Source organism: Ochotona princeps, chromosome 26 (genome assembly GCF_030435755.1).
Source record: "Ochotona princeps isolate mOchPri1 chromosome 26, mOchPri1.hap1, whole genome shotgun sequence".
In the NCBI taxonomy this organism is placed as follows: domain Eukaryota; kingdom Metazoa; phylum Chordata; class Mammalia; order Lagomorpha; family Ochotonidae; genus Ochotona; species Ochotona princeps.
The window spans coordinates 20,024,022-20,050,537 of record NC_080857.1 but is presented as its reverse complement, the minus strand read 5'-3'; the positions used below and the strand labels follow the sequence as shown (position 1 = coordinate 20,050,537).

General features: G+C 46.3%; 1 protein-coding gene across 7 annotated transcripts in view; it reads right to left on the bottom strand.

The window, feature by feature from the left end:
- The window catches only part of DPF3 (double PHD fingers 3), a 266,601-nt gene that overhangs the window by 29,312 nt on the left and 210,773 nt on the right, over positions 1 to 26,516 (bottom strand). For 4 of the 7 annotated variants that reach the window (XM_058655619.1, XM_058655618.1, XM_058655617.1 and 1 more), the window contains exons 8-9: positions 23,796 to 23,843; positions 23,261 to 23,389 (exon numbers count right to left, since the gene is read on the bottom strand). In XM_058655619.1, coding sequence (XP_058511602.1) covers positions 23,261 to 23,389; positions 23,796 to 23,843 — 177 coding nt within the window. Of the gene's footprint in view, positions 1 to 19,127; positions 20,350 to 23,260; positions 23,390 to 23,795; positions 23,844 to 26,516 lie in introns of those variants that run through there. The other 3 variants (XM_058655621.1, XM_004584426.3, XM_004584425.4) reach the window with 3 other exon arrangements.

Sequence of the window (26,516 nt, the reverse complement as noted above, 5' to 3'; positions counted from 1 at the left end):
CCAGCTTTAGAAACTGCCAGCAGGCACTTGAGATCATGAATAAGTAAATCAAAGAGGCCATCACAATTCCTGATTACTGAGAACCGAAAAAGGGGGGGGGGAGGAAGAAAGGGAACAGAGAGAAAGTGGGAGACAAAGCAGGATAAAAACCAGGAAAAGAGTTTTGCTTATTCAGAAGGACACAACCAGAAGTCTGGCCAGCTTCTTATCAAGATACAAAATCATGACCCTCTGACACATACCTAGAGGTGTGTTAGCGGCATTTATAGCGATAGCTACAAGTTACTATGGACATTCCCTGATGGAGACACATGGAACACACTTTCTCCTTTAAGACACTGCAACTGCGGTATTTTTGTCCCTATGTTATAAACAAGGAAGCTGATGCTTAGAAGAACCCAATAACTTCTTTGAGATGTCCTAACAAGGGGCTGGCAGGGGCAGATGCACACTCATATCTACGTGGGGTTGCCAACACACTGCCTGGTCCAGTCTGCTTTGCACCCAGTTATTTGTATCCCAGCCTCTCACAAGAGGGCTGTTTCTAGAAGAAGAGATGGTTCTGATGGCTTTTCTAGAGAGGGGATTACTCTAAGAGACACCCCTATGTTTGAGCAATGGGGGCAAGGCAGGAAGATGGTGTTGGGGTGGGAGTTGCAAGAAGAGAGTCATTTTACCCCTTACTGTTGACTTCTTAATAAAATGGCAACCTGCAACTCTGAGGACTATTTGATTTCCAGCAGGCTGGACTTGTGACAGAGACTGCGTAAGTCAGAGGGTGCCTGCATGGCCTTAAAATAAGGTGGTAAGAAGCAACAACATGTGGGGAACTGAAAGGACACTGCCCAGCAGTGAGCTCCTGATTAGCTCCCAGGCACCAAGGCAGTCCTGCCCAGGTAAGGAAGAGCCTCACTGGGGACAGATAGCTCTTTACAAGCCGCTAGTTTGCCCTTGTTGGAAAAGCCCAGCTTCCTTCGCATCTGGCTCAACCCACAGTCTTGACCAGCCAAGGGACACCAGAACTCACAGCTAAGCAGAGAGCCAATGGTTTCTACAGGGAAATCCCAGGGTGCTTGGCTCAAGTGGGGAGAGAGAAGGCCTAAGAGGGATCCTGCTGCCTGGGCAAAGGTCAAGAGGAGCAAGAGAGCCCAGTCTTGGAGGCCAAATAGACAAATGCAGTTGCCTGATCTTGGGTACTTAACTTAACCTCTTCCAACTTCAGTTTCCCAACTGTAAGATGGGGTCATTCCCTATCTCCCAAGGTTGTCCTATGAGACAATGAGGGGAGGGATTCCTGGGGTAACCAAGGCTCAGCTGGTTCATGGTGAGTCCAGTTTCTGCTCTCTCCCTGGGAAGACAAGGCCAGCACTGCCTGACTGGGAGACAGAGCCCCAGGGAACTCTGCCCCGGTGTGCCCGGAACTAGATGAGAGGGGGTCACCCTTGGGTGTTCAGGGGTGCTGAGGGCTGACTCATCCATCCCTCCTCCATCCTTCCTTTCCCTCTCTCCAGTTTGGAAGCCCTGGAGCGCTATTCCCCCAAATGAGGCATGCAGTAGAAATGAGCTGTGATTAGCACAGCAGAGAGACCAGAAGGGCCCATGGGGGTGGGGAGAGGAGCTGCTGAGAGTTTCCTGGAATTAATGCAGGAGAAACCCGAAGGCAAGGGGGTAGGGTGGGGTGGGAGGCAAGAGCTTGCTTCATGTGCCAATCGCCTATTCGTCAGGCAGTGACCGCATTTAAAGCCAAACTCTGCAGCCTCTTCTGGGCAGAGACAACCTAATAGTGCCCTAAGAGGGCCATCAGAGACAGGCTCCACATACTTGCTGCAGAGTACACGGTGACATTTGGAGCAAGCAGGCAGAGGATGCAAGTACCGAGAGAAAACACAGAGTATTGCCAGAATGCACTGGGAATGTTGCTCTTCTGCCCCCTGTCCCTCTGGCCTGAATACAAGCCGTACCAGATCCATAAGGGGGCTTGGGAAAGTTCCTGGAAAATGGTATAACTGAGAAGTTTATTCTGGTGCAAACAACAACAAAAACCCTAAAATTCCTGTATTGTTTTTTCACAACACACAATTCCTGTGAGAGTTCTGATGGCCCCTCCTACATGAGCGGGCAGGGGATTTGGTGAGACAGCATTGCCTGCCTAAGTGAAGAGAGGACAGAGGCTGGCCCAGAGGCCCGTATTCAATTCTTTTTGCTTTCCTCCATGGGCAGGTGGATAGTCTCCTGCCTGCTGAGATTTAAATTCTATGCTGTCAGACATACCCTTTTCTGTCCAGTGCCCTGCCACTTTCAGCCACGCCCAAGCTAATCGCACTGCCACTGAGTGCTGTGAGCAAGTTCCAGGCAGTGGTAAACGCATGGAACCAGCCTCAGAAAACAGTGATAGTGTTACTGGAGTCTAGTGAGATTCTGTCACATTTGCACAGCTCTGACCAGTCACATGACTGCTTGTGGGTGTTGGTCTACTTTTCTGTGGAGTGACTTTCAACAATGTAACCACACAGCCAGAGAGATCACAGGAGATGATGACCGAGCCTGCCAGGACTGCTGGCCCCTGCCAGCCACTCGGGAGAAGGTGCCTCTAGTCCCTGAACTTGGGCTCTTCTCATGGCTACTCTTCCTCCAGGCTTAAGGGTCAGGGAGGAAGCCCCAACCTCACATAGACACTGTCTCTGGTTGTTTTCATGCTTCACCCCTAGACTTGAGTAGTGATGATGGTTATCTGGCCTGCAGTGCCTAAAATAGGAAATATTTCCTATCTGGAAAAAGTTTCCTATCAGAAAGCTTTGCTGATCCCATTATAAGTCATAAGAAGCAACTTCCCATTCAAAAAAAAAAACTCCTCCCCATCCCAAAAAAACAAGAGTCCTGACCCAAATGAGTAGGTCTGCACACAAGTCCAACTTTCCTACAAACTGTACACTGAAATAGGGTGCATTTCACAAGTAATAATTTTAAAGACAAAGTAGGGGTGGGTATTATGATACAGCAGTTGAGCAGCTGCTTGGAATGCCCACTTCCCATATCAGAACATCTGGATTCAAGCCCCAGCTGTGCTTCTGAGCCAACTTCCTGCTAATGCACAATCTGGGAGGCATTGGTGATGGTTCAAGTACTTGAGCTCTTGTTGCCCACAATTGAGTTGTGGGTTCCTGGCTTCCACCTGACTGGGCCTCAGCTGCTGCAGCTATTTTGGGGAATAAATCAATGGATGCGACATCGATCTCGAGCTCTCTCTCCTTCAAATACAACTTTTAAGAAATACAATTTAAATAACAAAATATGTGGAAATACATATGTTTATATATTAATCAAAGTAAGTTCTGACCTTACTGGGTTCAAGATAAAATAAATTCAAATTCAGTTCTGTCATATGGAGTGACTTGGAGTTCTTGGAAAAGAAAGGTAAAGGGCCAGCACTGTGGTGCCACCTCTGATGCTGGCATCCCATATGAGTGCCAGGTTAAGTCCTGGCTGCTGTACTTCCTATCTAGCACCCTGCTAATGCAGGTAGGAAAGCAACAGAGGATGGCACAAGTACCATATGGTAAATGAAGATGGGAGTTCTAGGCTCCTGGCTTTGGTCTGGCCCCATTGCAGCCCTGGTGGCTATTTGGGGAAGTGAACCAAGAGTGGGAAGATTTTTCTGTCACTCCCTCCTCTTCTGTCCCTTTACCTTTCAAACAAATACAACAATAAATCTTTTTAAAAAGGAAAAGGTAAAATGAATGTGATGTCGTGAGTAAGAAGTGAGCAGTAAGTACAAAGTAGAATGAAAGATATCAACTATGAAGTTCTACCAGAGCTTTCAAGAGAAGACGATTTAGGCACTTGCAGAGGGCAAGGAAATGGGTGGGCAGGATTTCTCCTGGAACCATATCCTGAATCCTTAACAGGCTGAATCAACGACCAAGCTCCAACCACAGACCAACCCAGGGCTCCCATTACACCATTCAGTTAATTCTTGCACACACAGCTGAAGGCAAGGCTCCCCACTGGGAGGGATTTTGGCCAAAACATTCCAACCCCAACTTTAACATTATCCAGACAGGGAGCCCACGGAGAAAACTGTCCCAAAGCCATCAACATTTATCTGGTGCACACTCACATTTGGTTTGGTCCATACAATGTTAACCTTCAGTGTTTGTTTTCCATTTACTATCAACAGTTTAATATGGGAAGATATAACCAACACTTAGGAAGTTTTGGCCTCTCTTAAAAAAATGGAAACTCTGGGCCCACTTGCCTGCAAGAAGCATCAAGGATGCTCTCTGGCTCGGGTACCTGCCCATGACTCCCACAGTCTTCTTAGGACTCAAGGCAACAAGGGTTGGTCCCCTTCTCCCTGAAACTTATTTTTCCTCACAGCTGGCTTGCTCCAGATAACTGCTCTGTAGGGTTCTGAATTTCAATCTCAAAGCCCATCTTTTTATACTAACAAATAGGTTTCCAACTGGATGAGGAAAGTGATTTCTTTTTCTCATTCTCAGGCTCAGGTGTACTTTCCCCCTCACTCTTGGTCAGTGACCACCCACAGACAGAAAGCACCTGCATTCCTGGCTCATTAGCTTGTCATCAGACAATTGCAAAAGACAGTCTCTCCAGCATAGCTTGCCATTAATGGTGTTTGCTCATTCTGGGTCTCCCCTGTTTTTAGGTATCTAGTACAAGTATCCTTGGCGGAAAAAAAACGGACTTAAACAAACTTCTTTGGGTGCAAAAAATTCTGCAATGTACCCATTGCTTTTTCATAACACATATTTGCCATGAATTTGAAGATCTTGCACATGTACTCTTTTAAGACTTTTTGCATAGACATAAATGTATCTCTTTATTCCATTTTCCCACGAACTTTTTGAAGTACCTTCTTACAGCTCCATGCTAGACCTTCTATCTCTATAAGTAGCTCAAATAAAATATCTACAAAGACAGCATTAGTCGTGAGACAGACATACTAAAGTATGTCCATCAGAATCAAGGTAAGTCATTTTGAGTAATAAATTAGGGATTATGGCTCCAGATGCAATCCCTTCCCACCAAAGATACTTAACCCCAAAGGTGACCTCAAACAGGGTCCAGTGTCTCAAACTTTGAATCCTTACAGTCAGTGGACAGTCTGTAAACAATGCGTAAACATTCCTTTTTACCCCAAGTTTCCATCAACACATGAATGGATAAAATATGGTTTACACACAATGAAATATTTGGCCTTAAAAAGATAGGGGTGGGGGGGTAGGGAATGGATTTGACAAATGCAATAGCAGAGGAAGCTTGGTGGTGTTATACTTCATGAGGAAGTCAGTAAGTGGCAAGAAGGACAAATACTATTTCACTCACATGAGATAACCTAGAGGGCCAGAAAGGAGAACAGTGGTTTTAGGTGGCTTGTGATAGGACAGACAATGGAGAGTTTAAGGGGTGCCTGAGCTCTGGTTGAAGAAGACAGGAATGTTGCAGAGATGAATGGTGGCCATAAATGCAGAACAATGGCCATGTCTCAAATGCCACAGAGCTGTGCACTTGAAAATGGTTAAAATGGGCCTGGCGCCATGGCCTAGCGGCTAAAGTCCTTGCCTTGAAAGCCCCGGGATCCCATATGGGCGCCGGTTCTAACCCCGGCAGCTCCACTTCCCATCCAGCTCCCTGCTTGTGGCCTGGGAAAGCAGTTGAGGACGGCCCAATGCACTGGGACACTGCACCCGCGTGGGAGACCTGGAGAAGGTTCCTGGTTCCCGGCTTCGAATCGGCGCGCACTGGCCCTTTGCGGCTCACTTGGGGAGTGAAACATCGGATGGAAGATCTTCCTCTCTGTCTCTCCTCCTCTCTGTATATCTGGCTTTCCAATAATAATAAAATCTTTAAAAAGAAAAAAGAAAATGGTTAAAATGATACACTGTATGTTGTACATATTTCACACTAAAAAAGGAGGAGTGGAGGAAAAAAGAACATATTTTTTACTGCTAGGGAGATTTGTCCAGCCCATAATGAAAAGCCTACGCAACATTCATTCCAAAACAGAGACAGCCCACCAGCAGCAGTACTGCAATGTCATGTTCAATGCCTGCTTGATCCCAATGGGGGGCTGGTGATGCTCAGAGGGCAAGATACAGCCTGACCTGCTGGGCTCTCCACGTGGCTTAGAAGAGCCATCTGCGAAGACTGTTCATCTTCCCACATAAAGAAAAAGTGACCACAGGGGGCTAGATTAGAACTACACAAAGTGGTAGCTTTGAGAGGCTACACTACCAGCATTTTGTAGCAATGGAAACACTCCCTGCCCATCTCTTTCCAAACACATGTGAGATCCTGTATCAGCACAGGAATGCAGAACAGTTCTGTTAGGTCTATAACTAGAACCAGGTTTTTGGTAAAGCTAAGCTGATTGTGGAGAAAATAATGCCAGTAGTGGGATAATGAGGTAGGAGTTGCCTGGGGCTCAGTTGATGCTGGGCCCAGTTCACTTTCCAGGGCAGTAGAGCTAGTGGTCACTGCTGTTCTAGATGGGGCATCAAAATGAGACAACAATCTGACAAGCTTATGCATGCAAGTGGGCAGGGTCCTCTCAGGAGCCCCTTGCTAACTCCTGGAGGATATGGTTGGTGTGGCAAGCAAACTGTACCAAAATGCCATGGGAGTACTGGAATAGACTTTATTTAATGGAAACGTACACAAACCTGGCACAAATCCTCCATTACGGGAAGATTTACGCCAATTCTACATACATCTGACCTAACTTGTGGGAGTTGGCTGGATGGCAATTGATTGGTGTCATTATTAGTATTTTGACAAGGGACATTTTCTATCAGCAAATGTCACCAAAAGTGGCTACAGGAGGAGATAAAGATGTTCTGGATGGTCGCCTTCCCTTCTGTCCGCCCCCCCGCCCTTCTGCCACCAGCCTCACAATCCTCCCCCGCACCTTGCCCCAGTCAGGGAGTGGCCTTGAATGGGAAATCTGAAAGAATCAGCAATTAGTCTGTGCCCACTCACTCTCCCCTTTTTGAAAGGCAAAAATGATTCTCAGAATCATTTCGGTCACATTGTGACTCAAGAACCTCTACTGACAAGAGTCCTCAGGGTTTAGGTCCTTCACATGGAGCTTCATGCCTCTGCTTACAAGTCAGGGAGACTCACGAGTACAGAGGCAGACACCAGTCCAGTGGGGAGACCAGGGACAGCATGGGCCCAACTCGGTTGCTGACTATAGGCCACTGAATTACCTGCTGTCAGCATCATGTTAATATCCACCAGCCTGACCAGGAAAGGGCATGTTAGAACACTCGCCTCCCTTCTTGACCCCAATCAGCAACTGAACTTGACATTTCATTGTTTCGCGTAGGCCTTTCCAAGCCCTTGGGGCCAGTTCTAGAAGCTCAGATCCCTGCCCCTTACCCCCAAGCCAGCTGAGCAAGGGGGCTGCCTTTGCCAATCTCCTCTAGCAGCGGTCAGGGTGGCTGATCTGAAGTTATCTTGTTGATGCTGAATTTTTGTTGTCTTTTGTTGCTGTTCGCTACTCTACTTTAAACCAAGATGCTTGGGTTTGAATCCTGTTCAACTTGCCGGGATGGATGAGACGGATCCCATCACTGGATAGCGTCCCTTTCTGAATGAGGCCTCGGCAGACAGGAAAAGCAGGAGGCTGCTGCTTCTGGACGTCCAGACACTGGAGTGCTTGCCTGGGCTGAGGGGACCACGGGAGTGGGACACTGCTGCTTTGTGGCTCATTCCAGTCAAATTTTAGAATCAGGGAGCATCATCAACTCTTACAACAAATTTTTCAAGAAGGGAGTGGGGAAACAGTTACATCTCACTTACCACATCCAACTCGCAGACATAAAAATACCTACAGCACATACATGAATGGCTTTTCAGAATGCCTGAGAGAGCAGAGATGATCTTTATTTTCTTATTTTAAAATGTGGGATATCTTTCCTTAGCGTTAATAGGCAGTCTTTATTTTACATTAAGTACTCTTTTGATTTCACGTCTTCACAAAATTGTTTTTAACTTTTGAAGCAGAAGGTACTTTCAACAAAAATATGTGCACCATTAGCACTCTTTTCTTTTAAATAAATAAATAAATAAAATAGTTAACTTTTTTTTTGTCAGCTTGTTTGTGTTCAGTAACTTCTATTGTAGAGCAAATTCCAAAATTCCAGTCTGACCTGGGTGCTTTCTCACAGACACTTAAAAGAAAATGTGATGAAGAATTTTAAAAAGAGGAAAAAAAAAATCTTCTTTATTGCACAACTTAGGCCATTCCCGGGCTTTCACTGAGCCAAGCTGAGCTGAGCTGAGCTGTGCTGGAGGATTTCCCACAATCAAGGTTCCTGTGTTGGCTGAAACACACTCACAGGAGGGGGCCAGGTAAGGGAAGAGGAAGAGGAGGAGGAGGAGGAGGAGGTGGAGGAGGTGCCAGTCATGGAGGCTTCTCGTGGGCTTCTTTGGAAATGGCTTGCTTGAAGGATGTCGGAGTCCCAGGGTCATAGCATTGACTGCAGAGGGAAAGGCAACGAAAAGATAAAACAAAAAACAACCACACAGAACAAATCCCTAAAAAAAAGGGCAAGAATGAAATTAAGGGGCGGCGGAAATGAAATGAATTGGAAAAAAAAAAAGAACAAAAACAAAAAACAAAAAGAAAGGAAACCACTGATTAACCGCCAAGCTAACAAAGGCTGTGGCTCTGCACAGTGAGAACCAGGCCTGTGTCTCTCGTCCCTGTAGCACCCGGCAGCAGCCAGTCAGTTGGCTGCTGGGCAACCAGTCGCACCACAGACAACACAGCTGGACTCCAGCCCTAGGTATGGAGCCGACAGAACCGGGCGTTTCTCCCTTGTCCACTTGGAAACCAAACTAATGCAATCTTTTCACTGTGAAGATAGCCCAGAAAGGGCCTTATGATGTAACCAAAATGCCTTCACCTAAGTGGAAACGAGTCTTGTGTGAAATTGGACCAGTTGCAATCACAGATTGTCCCATTTGATCTTAGGTCAAGAAGGAAAGAAGGTGCTGCTCTTTCTTTCTCTCTCCCTCTCTCTCTCTCTCTCTCTCTCACACACACACACACACATACTACCCCTCACCTCTACCTGCCCCCAGTGACTGGAGGCAGATAGCCAATCCAAGAGACCCTTCCCAGTCCTGCACTAGCCCAATGGCCCCAAGTGTTTACCTTGACCCTGGAGGCAGTTCAAACCAGGTGGGCGCCTTGGCCCCCATGAGGACCACAGAGGGCTTGTTTCTAGTTGAAATGAAATCAGCTGAGTTATTTTGTTATTTTGGTCTTTTGGTAAGAAGCAATTGATACAAAGAAATCCACAATAAAAGCAAGGGCTATTTCACCCCAGAAGCAGTTCTTTGGGGTGAAGATGGGTATCTTGACAATCCCAGATCACATCAAACTGACTGGTGAAGGAGGAAGAAAGAGGGGGCCTAAGTGGAAACAGACCAAGCCAGGGGGGAATAAAGCCTCTCACCATCCCATCCCTACCCTCTCACCTTTCTGGTCTGCGTGTGTTAGTGTCCTGGTCTGGCTTCCCTCCTCCTTCCTGTTCATCTCCTCTCACTGTTGGCACCTTTCTCTCTGGCTCCTTCACTTGAGTGACAAAATCAATGTGGTCTTTTTCCTGATCTCCCACAGAGTGCTTGCAATTGTTCTTTTGTTGCGCATCAGTTGCCCATGTCACCTCCTGCCAGCAGTCTTTCTGTCCCTCTCCTAATACCTTGAACCTTCTGGTCAAATGTCACCTTTCACTTTTTCATCGAGGCTCACACATAACCATTTTGCTGGGCCTTTTTCCGTCCTACAAATTTCCACACCCTGTCTTCCAACTCTACACATACACACACACTACACCACTTTTTTAGATTATTATTACTGTTTGGCCCCATCTAGCCACCTAGAAAACTGCTGGCCCACTGCCAATATGCATTTTTAACCTCCATTTTCTCTTTTGCTTCCTCTGGCACGGCCAATGGCAGGTCACAGGAAATCTCCTGCTGTGTTCTGGTCTTTTCTCTAAACATCCGAGAAGGCTTAGGTGTCCATTTCTCTACACACCATCAACTGTTCCCTACCCCCTGTATTCATACATTCACTCTCTTGCCTTCTACTCTCACCAACCCGTCACTCCCTCCTGTTCCCATCTATCCCCTCTGGCTTAAGCAAAGGCTGTTGTGTCCAAAAGACTGTCCAACCTTTCTGTCCACCATATTGCAGAGCACCCATTATGCACAGGGTAAGACCAAGTAATTCTTCCACAAGTCAGCACAGAAACATCGCTCAGCTTTACCAGTTGAGTGAACCAAGAGTTAGAGCATTTTTCAAGTTGGGCACTGTTCAAGAGACATGACTGACATTGCCTCTGCCCTCACAAAATACATGGTTCACACAAGAAAGATTACAAATAATGATCATGTATTGAGACAAGAACTGTCCTAATGGCAGGAAGAAGATGCTATAGAACAATACTTAAACATGCTTTAATATCATGATTTTTGTCATTTTACAAACACCAGATTGTATATCAAGCCCTGATTTCTGTTTAACTCTGGGTCTACTCTCTCTGACACCAATCATTCTTGCCTAATGATTAAAGAGCAACAGTCATCTGTTGACTAGGATGGCTTTCTATAAGAAAGCTTTCTTGGGCAGAGTCCAAGTAAGTCTGAGTAGCGGTGTGGGTATCATGGCTGTGGTTGGGGGTACTCATGCTGGCCCAGGCTTCCTGCTGGGAATCCTGACTCCAAATCCACCACTGCTAGGCAAGGGGAGGGTCCAGGGCTTGTGGGCAGCCAGAATGCCAACCAGCACTGTGCTCTGCCTGCTGGCCACATGGTGGCGAGCTCTGGGATCTTGGGGATATGCAATTACTGCCTAGGAACATCCATGGATAAGGCTACTGTATGTGTAGTTGTGGAATGATACTGAAAGACACCCAACAACAGGACTGAGACCTGGTGGTTTGGAGGGGAGAGACCTGAAGATCTTTATGGGTCAGACTGATGCACTAGCCCACATGGAAGTCCTGGGTAAGGCTTGTTAGCATGGAACATGGCTGACCACCACACGCCAGTGCACATGCAAGCTATGGCTGGGGGTCTGTCTGGCAGGGCTACATCCCAGTAACTGACAGTGAGTATTGGATCAGGGGATGGATCACATTAGACTAGGCCATGACACCAATCAGCACATAAGAGAAACAGATCCAGGGGTAGATTCCTATGGAACTGTAAGTCTTGCTAACCAGAGCTTAGCAAGACTTGTTTGCTTGAGAGTTGGGATGGTGATGGGCTGAGTTAGGCATGACCATGGAACTCACTGATGCTTACCAGTACTAGGGTTGGGAGCAAGCAGCACAGGTTCAGGTTGCAACACCCACATGAGCACCTTAAAACAGCTGTGAGGTAGGCCTGGCTGTACCAGCTCATACAAAGGCCAGGATAGATGGGGCAGGCCATGTTGGGTAAGGGCCAAGCACCCTCTGACATGCATGAGATCTAGGTCTGGGAGTGGCCCGAGCAGGGGAACCTGGAAAACTCCCGTAGTGGGTCATATCTCCCTCCCTCTGATACGCACGTGGTCCAGGCTTAAGTGTTGGGCACGATGGGCAGGGTAGCTCCATCTGTTGGCAAGTGTGTGAGTTGGTTTTGGAAGCAAGCAGACCGGGTGGGGCCAAGAAAACCATAGCCCACTCGCAACTGCAGAAACCAGGAAGGAATGCAGGTCATGCCAGGCTAGGCTGCCACACTTACTGGTTTGCATGAGCCAGGGATAAGAACAGACTGAGCTGGGCCAGGATGTAGAACCCACCAGTGAGAACTGGGACTGGGGGCCAGCTGGGCCAGATCAGGCTACAGCATCCAAAGGCAAAGGCCAAGACAGGGAAGGAGTTATGCCAAGCAGGGTCAGAGCAACCACTGGCATGTGCAAGATCTGTGGCTAGGATCAGGCCTGGTTGGGGAACTAAGGGGTCACCCTGGCTGGGTTGTGGGTCCCACTGGTAATCATGGGGGCCAGAGTGAGGACTGCAGTCTGGTCTGGACATGGATGCAGTCTCCTTTAGCATGGGTGCGGACTGGGTCTGGGGCATGCAAGATTGGACTAGACTCCAACACCCATTGGAGCTCATGAGAACCAGGATGGGTATAGGATGGGCTAGGCTAGGTCTCTGTCCCTACCGAGTCATGCGTGAGCTGTGTCTGGGCATGGACCAGACTTGGCTGGGCTGTAGCACCCAACAGTAAGAACTGGAATGGGTAGGGCTGGTCAGGCAAGGCCACTGTTCCGGCTAGGATAGGAGGTGGACTAAGTAGGGCTGGCCCATGGACCCACTGGTGTGTGAGAGATCTGGTAAAAGGAAAGGTTCTGATGGAAGAGCTTGGCAATTCCTCTATCAGGACACAATCCTTACAGGTGAGTGCAAGAACCAAGAAAGGGAACAGCCCAGACCAGGCCAGGTTATGGTACCCACGGGCTTACCTTTGGTTCAGGTTTGGGGCAAGCCAGGCTTGGCCAGTTCATATCACCCACCGGCGAATCTGAGAGCCAGAATGGAGTATGGGTCATGCCAGGTTGGGCTACAATACCAGCCAGTTCACACTAGGGCCAGGACTGGGGGCTGGCTGGGCTGGCTAAGCTGCGGTCCCTACCAGCAGAAGCTGGAACTAGTTGCGGGCCGGGCCAGGCCAGGCCAGGCTACCGCACCCACTGGCAAATGCCGAGGTAAGGTGGGTCACACCAGACTGGGCCACACACAGATGAGACCTGGGGGCAAACCTGGTAGGGGGATACAGGGAACTCCACTTCTGGGCCACTATTCCCACTGGTGAGTATGAGAGCTGAGACTGGGGACAGATCAGGCTGGCCAGGGCTACAACACCTGTTGGCCTCATGTAAGCTGGATCAGGGACAAGTAAGGCTGGGCGGACTGTATCTACTGGTACAAGCATAAGCCAGAGGGGGTGAGGTGTTGGTTGGGCTTTGCTGCAGCATTAGCTAGCAGATGTTGGCACAGGGGGAAAATCCTGTCAAGCTAAACTACAAAATCACCTGGAGAACACAGATCCAAGAGTGGGAGTGGGCATAGTAGGAAAACAGTGGATACCTCCCTCTTAGGTTGCCACTCCCACTGGTGAGCATGAGAATTGGGACTGGGACAGATATGGCTAGACAGAGTGTGGCACCTGCCGGCACATGTGTGGACTGGATAGTGGTGTTGGTTGGGTTGAACTAGACTTCAATGCCCATTGACATGTATAAGAGCTGAATGGGATGTGAGACAGACAGAACCAGTCTGCTCTACATACTGACAAGCATGAGAACCAAAGCAGGAGCTGGTCCTTGTGGAGGTTATTGCAGGTCGCTCCCACTAGGCTACAGCTCCCACTGGTTTGTGTGGGGGCCCTGCAATACTCACTAGTTTGAGTACAAGACAGGGCTGGAGACAACTGACCCAGCATTTATAACTAACAATGTGCCTGTAGGCTGATTTGGGCGACGGACTGTACCAGGCCTTGTATTGGCATGCACACACAAGAATCAGTTAGGTCTGGGATCACCTCAGATGAAGTTTCTTTGGGAATCCCCCCAACTGAACCGCAGGACTCAGAACTCTAACCATAGAGGAAATTGCAGGTTCCATGGTCTGACCGTGGAATGCATGTGTCAGAGCTGGGCCTCCTCAGTGGCTTAGACAGAGCGGTGGACAGCATATCCAGATGCACAAGGAGAATATGGCAGTACACTGGAGCCTGCAGAGGACACCTGGTACCATAACAGAGGATAGAAGACAGAACAAATCGATCAACTACCCCAGCCAAGAATTGGCAGTGAATACCTGGGAAACAGAGACTCTAAGGTGAACTATGTCAGCCAGTGGAGTCTGGAGAGATTTCATCGTGGTTGGAGTGGCAAGATCAGCAGCAATACAGAACTGTTGAACTATCAAACTATCAAAACCACTTGAACAGGACTCTGAGAGCATGCCTCACATTGAGGACCCTGGGATGGTTAGGAGGCTAGGCGTGGCTTCTCCCCTTAATTCTCCCTTCCTCACAGATACAGGAAGGAAAAAAAGAGAATGTCAAACAATGGTCCCACCCACTTTTCTCTAGCCCTTGATCCTTTGCACCCTATCAAATATGTAAAAATTATCAAAAATAAAATTTATACAATAAAAAAAGAAAACATTCTTGTCTTACTGTGATCCACAGCAAAAATAATCACAAGCTACCTTCCCGAGAGCTCTTACAAATGTTTTAAGTAGTTATGAGTTCCAAGACTTACCAACTAGCTTATATATAAACCCATTGGCCAATAAATTAAGTGGCCCATGTTTAATTGCATTCTGTTTTTCACAGAGCTATGCAGTCACATGCATAATGTTGAGACTTGATCTCTAATCATCAAATGAACAAAGGGATATGGAATGAAAATATTATCTTTCAAGATTTATAGAAATACTTGTCTAAAACCTCAGCTGACAGACAAAATATCTAAGACACTAGCTATGGGATAAGTCAATTATGGACCTTCTGGCAAAACACACTGAAAATACAGTATCTTCTCTGCAACATTCTTACCTAAAATGCACACCCTCATTTTCACCATCGAAAACAACACACAAACCTAATAGGAGCAGCTTTCTATGAATGACTAGCAAATATTTTTAAAAGTATTGAATTTCTGAAAAATGGAAACAGATGGTAGAACTAACTATTCCATTTTGAAAGACTTGAGAGGACGTGACAACTAAATACAAAATGTGATCCTGGATTGGATCCTTAGCCAGAAAAAGAACATTGGCAGGACGACTGGCAATATTTGAATAAGGTGTATAGAATCTTAAGTATTGTATCAATTTTAATTTCCAGATTATGGCCATTTTAACCAAAGTGGTTTTTTTCTTTTGTTTTGATAATCTAGGTAAAGGGTCTATGAAAATTATGAAAATTCTTTGTGTTATTTTTTTTATTTCATAAGATCATTTAAAGATGAAAAACAAACAAAAGAAAAACCCAAAAAGCTAAGACTTAGTCATGCTTAAGGCCAGTGTTGAGATCCCTTGAAAATCCACACAGTCAATGCTTTTTAGTTAATACTTTTGACCAAACAGGGGTTTCCCACCCTCCGCAATTACTTTGTAAATCCATCGAGCATAAGAGCTTTTGTTGATTTTTCTTTTGAGTGGATGCTGAGACATCACTTTAAGCCCAACTGTTTTGTATACTTCAATGGGTTGGTTTTAGAAACACTTGGACTTTGAACCAGAACAAGGCCCAAAGTGTTCCCATCCTGCCACTTCACCATCTCCACTGTTGCCAGCAATGCTGGTGACACTTAGAAAGCTCAACCTTAGTCCTTCCCAGAAGCGCGTTGCTTGGACATTGGCTCCTTCCTTTCTAAAAAACATGTTCTTCTCCTGTAGTATCAAATATAAAGAATTGTGGAACAGAATACCACAAAACCTTTTACTGATCTTTCCCAAGAAATCTTCCAAATACAATCTACAGAGGAACTAGGACTGACTGAGGACAGAGTATTGGAAAAGCCTGACACCACTTACCAGCCCTGTTAATATTACACCAGTCACTCAAGTTTTTTTTTTATCAGTAAAATGGGAATAAATAATACCTACCCTACCTCCCAGGGTTGTTTGTGGAATCATCATGGAAAGATGCTAGTTATATATTACATGGCAGGGCAAGAAATTTCCATATCCTAGGAGTAGGGAAACTGAGGTGCGATCCATGGCCACAAAGCCACATGGATAGCTTAGTCCAGAACCCAGGACTTTGTATTTCTACTCCAAGCTTCTACTCACCGCATTAAAATGCCTCACTCTGAAAATAAACACCAAGAACAACTTCCCATCCAAAGCCTAAACAGAATCCCCTGTGGAAAATTCTGAATACATGAGTCTACTCAAACTTTAAGTACATGTTCAAGATCATATTCATCAGATGTAACAGGAGGCATATTGGGATAAAATTAATTAATTTTATTCCACCATGAAGTGAGAAGCTCCAGACAGCCTTTAGTTCTCTCCCCAAGTAATGATCTCGTGTTCCCTCAAGTGCTATATAAAGGCAATAGCAGGCTGCAGTCCATTAGGTGCATGGAGGGAAGCAGGGGAAGCAGCAAGACTTAAAGGGATGCTATTGATGTGAACACTGCATTTTTTTATTAAATCATTCTCTCTAAAATACCAGTAGAAATTGCATTGCTGACTTGAAAATACCTTTAAAAAATTAAATGTGTATTTCTCATTCCCAGTGTTACAGTGATTATAGTAGCAGATCTCTACCTTGTCTTGATAACAGATTAAAGCTTCAATTGCTCTGGGTAGGAGAAGACATCAGACAGACAATAGTAGTCACTTTGACATCAGCAGTTCCCCTCAAGGGGAATCTGAACACTGGAAGGAATTTAGAAAGTTCTGCATCTCTGGTACCCGTCGTTGGACTGGGACTCAGAAAATTCAGCGACATTTTTGAAGCACCTGAGATGATATGCTACCAAACTGAGAACAAAGTTGGTCAGATCATTTTCTTCTTAAGGACTATAATTTCCTTCTTATTCTAAGTTTTGAATAGTGACACTTTATTCAACATTAAAAGAAGAAGAAGAAGGCAGCAGGTGTGTTGACTGCTCACTGCAATTCCTGAGGTCACAAAACAAGAGCTCACTATGCCCCAGAAGGTAGGGGGCACGTGGGCAGGAAATATCTTAGAAAGATGGTTTAGAAGACAAATTATCTATAATATTCTGTGCAGAATCTTAAGCAGAATTCCCCTTTACAGTATCCAGTGACTGCCCTCTGAAGTTATACTCCTTGCAAATATCCTTTTTCTTTCACTGGAACTGAAAAAACGCAAGATAAACACATAGGCTATGTACTAGTGTGTATATAGCACAGGTTCTCTGGGAGTCAGGTGGCCAGAGATTAAAACCTGTCTCCTAAGCATTTGTACATTTCTTCATCTAATTATTATAGTTCTGCTTCTCTGGGTACTAACTGCAGAGAAGTACATGAGTCTATCTCAAGGGGAGAGTCACAAAGGTCAAATAAAACATTTCCAGGTAGGCGCCCAGAGCAGACGGCTGGCACTTAAATGTCTGACCACTGTTACCTAGCCAAAGGGAGACAAAGACATGACATAAACTATTGAAGCGGATGGAATCCCCAGGACAGCCAGCTCCCTTCTCTCCTCTCACGCCTTGTCTTGGCGCCGCCTATTCTAGTTTTAAAGACATCTACCTCCCATTCCATTCTCTCAAAATTGACTCCGTTGCTCTTGGTTGACTTTTCTCAACTAAAAGGTAAAAGATTTGAACTGACCATCTTAAAAGCGTCTTCTAGATCTTCTTCTTTTTTTAAAGGAACACAAATTCCCAGTCTGTTTAAAGACACTACCAGTCAGGTAAGATGTTCAGGCAGTGCTGAGTGACACCATCACTGGCTGTAACAGATGAGGAGGTGGAGATATCTACAAGTCCCATCCAGAGAAAGCAAAGATCAATACATACAAACAAAATTAATTTGATAATCAATACCCATGTTCAGATAAATATTTTCTTGGAGTTTTGCTTTGTTGGGTAGTTCTTAACTGTTAGTTCCCCATTAGAAATCCAAGCTAGTTTCTTAAATTAGGTGGACTTTTATAATTCATTGTAACTATGTGATTAAAAAAACTCAAATTCAAAGCCAAGCTGCTATTGAGAACTGTAAGACTCCAAGAACCGAGACATATCTCACGTGACACTTTGATGAACACAGAAACTCCTATATTGTTAGTGGCAACAAGTCCTAAGGTTAGGATGCCAATATCTGAGTCAAAGGCACAAGGTGCAGAAAAGTGATAACAAGAGCAGGCTGTGAGCCTGGAGCAGAAGCCTGCTGAGACCCACTTGTTGGGCCTATTCACGCGTGAGCACACACAGGAATATTACTACACTGAAGGTCAATGCCGTGCTTCCTGGGAACAGGACCACATTCTACCTAATCCAAGGTACAACATGCCCAGATTGGGAGGGATTGTGATTTTTTAGTCTGGAAATTAAGAATGAACTTCTAACTGAACACCTACCCATCTCAAGCAAGAGAAAAGGGAAGCCCTTGGCTAAACCAGGCTGCTGGAGAAGCACACAGGGTCCATGTGTGGGTTTCTTGACTTGTCCCGGGCTTTGCTTGGGTTGGGTTGTGTTGTGACCAAGACAGTTCTAACTCTCAGGGGTTGATAGAGTTTGGAACGTCCAAGCATTTTCCCAGACATTTGCAAACCACCTGCTCCCTGGGCAGCCACTTGGATCTCCCCAGGCAAACTAAATGACACTGCCCCCATCTCTGAGCCTGTATTCTCACAGGGGCCAGGAACTTCAGGCACATCGAGTATGCACTCAGAACCTTTGAAAGAGCCCTGTGGGGTGCTGTGTCTAAATCGAGAGCATCTTGAATTTGGATTCATGTCCCTCATTACCTGGATCAAGAAATCCCACCCTAGAACATGCAGTCCTTATCACTGCCCAAGCCCAGCGGCCAGCTCCAAACTCAGATCCCTGGAATCCCATTTCCAGATTTAGCCACAGGAGGCAGAATCAGCCAAGCACTTCCACAGCCACTTTGTCTTGCAGTTGAAGCCAGGAGGCCACCCTTCTGCACAGAGCCCCTTCCCGTCAAGCAAGCGTCAGCCCACACACCCAAGCCTCGACCCACATGGGCACACATGCACACACTGGCCAGGGAGGGTTGTGAGCAAGACCCTCCCCTTGGGTAGCCAATCCCACACTGAGAACGGGGGGAGGTGAGAACCCAAAAGAACTATGACAAACCAATGTTGAAGGAAAACAAAGAAAGAAAACTTGAGAACACAACAAAACTGTGATGATTTTGCCCTCTTTGTCAGACAGGCCAGCCAAGACATACCTTTTGCTTAGGACCTTGCAGGTGTTCGCACTCCGAGACTGGCAGCAACGAGTTGGGGTGGTCTTCTCTGAGGGCCTTGAGCAAGTGTTTGCTTTGGTTAACTTCAGGAAGTGCTGCTGGAAACACAAAACAAAGTGCCTGGCAGGCACTACAGAGGAACACAGAAAAGAACGAAGAAATACAGGAGACTTGAGCATCCAGTGGGTGTGTATTTTGCTTTGAAACCAGGGCAAGGGGAGGGGACACAGACTGTGCCATTCCAGTCTTTCTCCCACAAGAGGCTTCGTCAGTGCCGAGCCTGTGACTTTCTGCTTGGGTTTCCATTCCTGCAACGTGGAAGCTGTTCTTCGCCAGGAGGAAGGTCAGGTGAACCCAGCCCCAGCACGGCAGCAGCTGGGCTGATGGCAGTGGAGGAGCAGCCGTGCAGGGGTAGGGGGTAGTTGCTCTGCGCAGGGCCCTCCAGGGGGCTGGAGGAAGGCCACACACAGGCGGCCCTGGCCCTCTCTGGAACTGTTGACATTTTCTCCAAGCAGAGAGGAAGATGGAAAGGTCAGGAAGGAGAAATGGGGGAAGGTGGGGGAAGGTCTGCCGTGGGGAGTCACCAACTAGATGGGGCACAGCAGGTGCAAAAGCCTGCCACTGAACTCCCCAGTGGCTCACTTCTAAATAGGCTCTTATTGCCATTTCTCTGATTTCCCATCGCTGTCTCTCAAAAAAAAAAAAAAAAAAAGTCTGATCCTAACACAACTAGCACATATAAATAATATTTTTAATGTAATTGGTTCTTTTTTCAAACCCAGTGTTCCCTCTTCTCTTCATTTTGCCAATAAATACAAAAACTGAGAACATCAACTCTGCTCAGGTCAAAAAGATCCCCTGCCCCTCCCCCAAAAAAGAGAATAATCCAACCAACGGTCTACTTCTATAGGAAATCAATAGCACATCGCAATGCCATCTCTTGGAAGAACCCTCATCCTGCTCTTTCCCGTGGTTTTGTTTTGTTTCAGTAGTTTGTGCTTCTGTTGTACGTACCCAAAAAAGAGAAGGATGGCAGGGAGGAAGGGACACGTGGAAGTTGAGAGGAAAAAGCAAGGACCAAGGGCAAACCTAAGTTGTCTTTCATTAAAAAATATAGGCATTGGAACCAAAACGATGACCAGAGTCAGGGGGAGGGGTGGCGGATCGCCCAGAGAGTCTGTTGTGCGGGTTCAGCAGCTGCCCTTTTTATCTGCTGGGGGCGAACCCCGGCCACTGCGCCGTCCTCGGCAGGGGCGAGGCTCTTCCAAATCGTCCTCATCAAAGCCGTGGAAAGTTGACGTGTCACTTTCTGACGTGGAACCGAATAAGTCCTCCGTGCTGCGTGCTGCGGCCGCTGCCTCCTTCTCCTTCCTGCCTTCTCCTCCCAAATGAGCTGACATGTATGATGAATATATCAGCACATGGGTTAAGCAACAGACAGCATCATTAATATTCTCATTACGTTATTACAGTGTTATTAATAGCAAGATAATCCAACCACTGTCACACCAAAAAGGAATGAGCCGGGGATATCACCTGGCCATGGGGACAAAGCAAACACTTTCAGGGAGAGGATTTATTCCCTGCCTCCTGGAAAAGATACCGTCTTTCCCATCACACATGTGTCCGCAGCCCCCGACAGCAAGAGAGTCAGCCATGAGCTTGCTTCTACAGGGTGTGCACGTGTCTACACACAAGCTCGCTCACTCCCTCAGCCCCGTCCCCAAAAAGGGTTTTCCTTAGCCATTTATTTTTCCATTTTTTAAAAAGATTTATTTTCATTGGAAAGACAGGTGGGTACTGCTTAGGTGTTCTTGGTTGGTGTTGCTTTGAACAATGTTGTCCTTCACTTTGACAGTTAGCTTTGCAAAAGTATTACTGTCAGATCACCCAGTCAAGGTGGTTAAGCCCCCATCCATTTTATTTCTAGGTTTACCCGCTTCTAATCCCATTCTTTCGGAAACCTTTCAGTTCTGCCCTGACACCATGCAGTTCATTTGCACTGAAAGTGAAAAGAAGTTGGAAAATCTGATAAGTGGTGGGTAGTAAAAGAGCATCTCGTTATCTTTAACCGTGGGAGGAGGTTCCTGCCCCCTGTACCCACATGTGCACACATGTGCGTACACATACACATAGCACACGCGCACATGCATACACACATACAGACACACACTCCAGTTACTAAATGTGCTTAGTTACTCCTGAAAGTTCAGTTGTCAAATTTAATTCAGAAAACTCAGAAGGTGACAGATAAGGATTAAGAAACCTAATAAAATCTAATATACTGAAATCTAAAACTCAACATTATGATATTCTAAATGGGCCCCAGCATAGTCCCCACCGCAACAGCTAATAGCGCTCCACTTATGGTGCTGATTTCCGGAATCTTCTGTTCTCCCAGGAAACACAAGTAGTGGGGTAGACGTGAAAGAAAGGCGGCTTGCTCCAGCTCCCGGCTCTGCTCTGGAGGGACCCTAGAGAGCTCCACACAAGTGTTTGCCCACGTACCTCAGCAAGCACACCCACGGGCTGATGCCACCTGTTTATTCCCAAAGTGTCTACTATTTCAGGAACTTCAGAGTCAGACCTGGACTACACGATCCAGCAAAAGTCATCCTTGGCAAATGCAATGAGAGTGTCTAGGCTGGTTTAAGATGGAACCCCCCTTCCCTGAGCCACAGGACAGACAGAACTTGGGGAAAAAAGCTGAGCTGAAGGATGTGAAAAGAGAGGCTTGGCACAGGAAAAAGAGACACACAAACAAAAAAAAAAACAATAACATTAAAACCCAGCTTCCCACTTGAGTTGCCCCCTGAGCCAGAGTCACATACCCCATCTTAAAATAGGAAAGAAAGAGGGAGAATGACAGCAGCTTGCAAGGAGAACTGGCACACGGCCATCTCTAGACCACCCCAAAATTACAGCAGGCCACGCTACCCAGCCTGGAGAATCTTTACCATGGGAACTTGCTTCTGACAGTCAGGAGATTCGTTTATTATTATTTTTTAAATTTTCCTTCTAAAAACCAGAGTCCATTCTCATAACAGCCCTATCTTCCAAGCTAGCACCAGCAGAGGTAAAAGTTCAATGCTGGGCATCACCTTTGGACAGTAAATGAACTGACAGAATTGCACATGTGGGCTGCTCTGTCAGGCTTCTGGAATGTTTAGTGTCAAGCGTCTTTAGAGCACTGGAGAGTACAGCCCTTTCCCAGTGGCTGATTCACTCCTCAGGTCAGCCTCGAGTCCTCAACAACCCTAACATCAAAACACAACAGGAGTGAAGCTATGTAAGAAACGAGCTGTCACAGCAAGGACAAGGAGGGGGTCACCTCAGTCCTCCACGTGGGCCTCGGAGTGGGAAAGACAGTGGGTAGAAAGCTGGTGAAACAACCACCCAGTGGAACCGTGCTCCACCCACTGGTCAGTAGGGCCTGAGACCAAAGGAGGGCCTCCACTTCTCTGTCCTTCCTCACTTTGGCTTCAGCCTAGTTAAGACATGGTAAGGAAAAGCAGGTCGTCCCAACTTTGATCACCCAAAAGTAATGGTCTTGTTAGAACTGAAAAACAAAACAACAGCTTGAACACAACCTGATGCCCTGAAATCATTTTAAGAATGAAGGAGTAAGAACACAAATTCCTTTTTTGTTATTTTGGTCTTTGGACAGTTTGAAAATGAAAAAAAATGTGTGTGTGTGTGTGTGTGTGTGTGTGTGTGAATTCTAGGTTAGTCTTAGGGAATGCCTGCTCTTTTGCCTCCTTCATCTGCCAGGGTCTCTTGCCTATTCCACATGAGAACATGGGATGAATGGGCAGTTACACAGTGTCCCAGCAGCCAAGGAGCTGACACCCACAGCTCAAGATGTGGCTGCTCTGTTAATACTCATGTTCCCACATGCTGTGAGTGCACTCTCCTACTATTTCCATGAATACATTCCCCTTCTGTTACTTGTGCACCGTGTAATACACACAGCATAATGTCCGTTTTCTCTGGGTGTTCCCATCCTAATTTGCTGTCACCCGCAATAACACAAAGAAATATCCACCTCCTGGGAAGACCAGACACAAGCAAAAATTATCCCCTTGTTCATTTCCCTGAATCCAGGGTCAAACTTTGGATTCTTAAGACTCAAAGAAGAAACATCTCAAAATGACCTGACGAGCCTTCTCTGCTCCTAAGCATCACCATCATCACCTTCGCAGTCACTCTCCACCCCCGCCACCAGCCTCACAAGATGGTAGAGGAATCCAAATGCGATGGATCTTAGGCATTGGACACATGATGCAGGAAGGGGCCAGACTCACCGGAGCGTCCACAGTCTGCACAGGACACCAGCTCTTCGGGCCGCCCACTCTTCTTGTTCATGTTAGAACCCCCCAAGCAGAAGTCACAGTAGTTGTTGGGAATGACTGTCCCATCTGGACCCTTCTGGGCTGTGGGGACACAAAAGAAAAATCCCAATTTTAGGCTGAGATGCGTTTCAACTGCCCCCTCCTCTTCTCTGCCCACAGGGTGGAGGAATCTGCTCCAGAAAGAGTTGGAGATTCAGAAGCCAAGGTTTTGTTCCAACCAACCAAGTTGACTACATGGGACTAGGTTTTCCTTTCAATCCTTTTGGGTTCAATGATACTAATGCCTACAAGTCAGCCCAAATTTAATTTGTGACATTTCCCATTTCTGTATTATATCTCCAATCAGTATCTCTGGATGAACATACCACCCAGAAGCCCCCATGAATTCTCAACCCTGAGCCAACCCCCAGGGCAAAAGCCCCCAACATCAGACGCAACCACAAACACTGGAGTGACTAGAGGGCGCGAATGCGGTCAGTGCCTGCACCTTGCTCTTGAGAAAGATGTTCTTGTTTGGGAGATATTCTTCCTGCCCCTGAAAAGGAAAACAAAGAAGTGCCAATGGGTGGTCATTGCCAGGAAGGACACTTGGAGATGCCGTTGTGGACTCTGAGGAACATCTTGGTAGGTACACAGGTATCTGATCTTGCTCTGCCTCAGTTCCCTGAAGTCTAACACAGAAAACATCCAGGACAAGTTAGCCTGCAGACCCCAAGCAACTAGGATCAGAACTGGACACAGGTTTATAAGGCAGCTCAGCCTTATGCCGGAGGTGCATCGAAACGGTGAGCTACTAGACCACTAGCAGCATATCTTTGAACTTAAGACCGTCATGACTAAAGCACCTTCACAACCCACCCCTGTTGCAAGCCCTCAACAGAGGCTTTGACAGTGACCCTGACAACAAAGCTTTATAAGAACAGCACATGTCCTTGAGCACCAAAATCATTCTGTTTCTAGGGGCTGGCAAGAAAGCTTTGGACAGGTTTTCGGCTTGGGGAGAAATGCCTCCAATTTCCTCTTCTTTCTCTCTAGTATGGGCATGTGTTTGTCACGTTGCACACCCCTTGTTGCCACAGAGAATAAAAGTCTGTTTAGGGCATCAGCTTTAACCACTGGGGTGCTTTCCTATTTGCCACACCCAGTGTCGCTATCTTTCCTTCCTCACTGGCTAACGTCAATCAGGGTCCCGTAGGGTACAAAGCTGTAAAAGGAAGCAGATATGTGAGCAGAAATCCCATCCAGACAGTAGGTGATAAATGGATTCACACACTTTAATATGATTCCCTCTGGCCTCCACTTTCTCCATGCCTCTGCTACTTTGCCTCCAGGAACAGAAGCTTTACCTGGTGCAAGGCAGAAGACAAAGGCGGGCAGGATTGTATCGGAGAGGGTTAACCCATTTATCAGTTGCTATTTGGACTGCTTAATCAGTTTCTAAGTCATTGATCCCCATCTTCCGGGAGGCAGACAATTCTCTGCACGAAAAGTGTCAGCTGTTGGGGGTGGAGTGGGGGGGAACAGCAGAGCTGGCCCCCTCTGGGGGTCTGCTGTGGTTGGGATTCTCATCAGCCAATACATCTCGAAGACACCCGCACAGTGTATGCAATGGTTTTTCAAAAAATCTCCAAAAACCTTGTGCAAAAATTTTACTTTGCAAATACAAGTTCCATTACTCGAATCCAAACATGCCAGTGTCTCATTCTTCTGTCTCCCTCGATTGCCATTTTGGCTATTCTTAGAACTCTCCTAAGAAAATCAAATTACACCCATGAAGCAAGCCAAACTCAGGGTTTCCCCCATCAAGAGATACATGGAGAGAAAACAAAGATGATGTGGAGTATATTAAAGTTAGGGGCTGATGGAAACCAAAACTACATTGCCTTTTATGCAGGAAGAACCCCATATACTCCTATATCTCCCACAACAGCACTCAGGGGCCACATTTACTCTAGGACTCCATATAATCTAAGAGACCTACACCCTCCTCCCCGCCCCATTCAAAAAAAGTCTTAAGCCATCTGATTTTTCTCCAAATACTGGATCCTTTGTGATAGATGAGGGTGAACAAGTAAACACATCATTCTTTGTAGTATTCACCACCAAGGACGCCCAATTGAACCAGGGATTCTGATACTACTAGGAGTCTTTATGATCAGAAATGATCCAGTAAAGCAAAGAAGGCACTGATGGAGTAACTGATTCTATTAAAAACAAACAAACAAACAATAGGGCAAATTTAACTCAACTGCAGGAGTGGTTCTGAGAAGACTGAGTCAGCATGGGTCCCCACGTAGATTTGGATCACTTGCTGACCACACGAAGTATCTCTCCCATGGGGTGAAGGAGGTGCTAAATTCCCACTTGTGGCTCTGGTGTGTACAGCTTTGGGGTATGGGGTATATTTTTAGTCTAGCAATGGCCCACTTACACAGAATGTGACAGGGAAGAGCTAGGCTTTATGTTCAGAGAAATCATCTGGTTTTTTTTTTTTTTTTTCCTTCAGTTCCTGCTTTCCTCTGACTGTGAGCTTAAAGCACCCTTACAGCCTGGGAGAGTGGCATGGGATGCACTCAGAATAGCTTCTTTTTTTATTTTTATTAATATTTTGCATTATGTGACAGTTTCATAGGCTCTGGGAATCCCCCCACCCCTCCCCTCCCCTCTCCCCTGGTGGATTCCTCCACCTTGATGCAGCATTACAGTTCAAATTCAATCAAGATTCTTTCCTTGCAAACATATACCAAGCATGGAGTCCAGCTACTTATTGTCCAGATGGGTTGAACAGTTTCTTGGGGAGACCATTTCTGGTCCGAAGTTGGAGCTGGTATAATATCATCACAGTCATTGCAAATTGCTGTTGATGTTATATTGGGACTCAGAATAGCTTCTGTGTCAGGTTCTCTCATTTATATCAGGGACTTCAAAAAGTTCATGGAAAAAGTGCAATTGGAAACTTACTATGGTCCCAGAAAAAAATGTTTGAAAGCCATTTGTAGCTGGTTCATTAAGTGCATTTCCCATGAACTTGCTGAAGACCGTTTGTACACGTGTACACGTGGTTCATCTCCTCGTCTGAAATGATTCACACCTTAAAGTCATGCAGTATGGTATGTCACACTTACTGTGGGAACACCTACACACCTCGCACACCAGAAGTGATTACCAACAATGGTGGCTTAGAAAGGAGGGATGGCAGGGATATAAA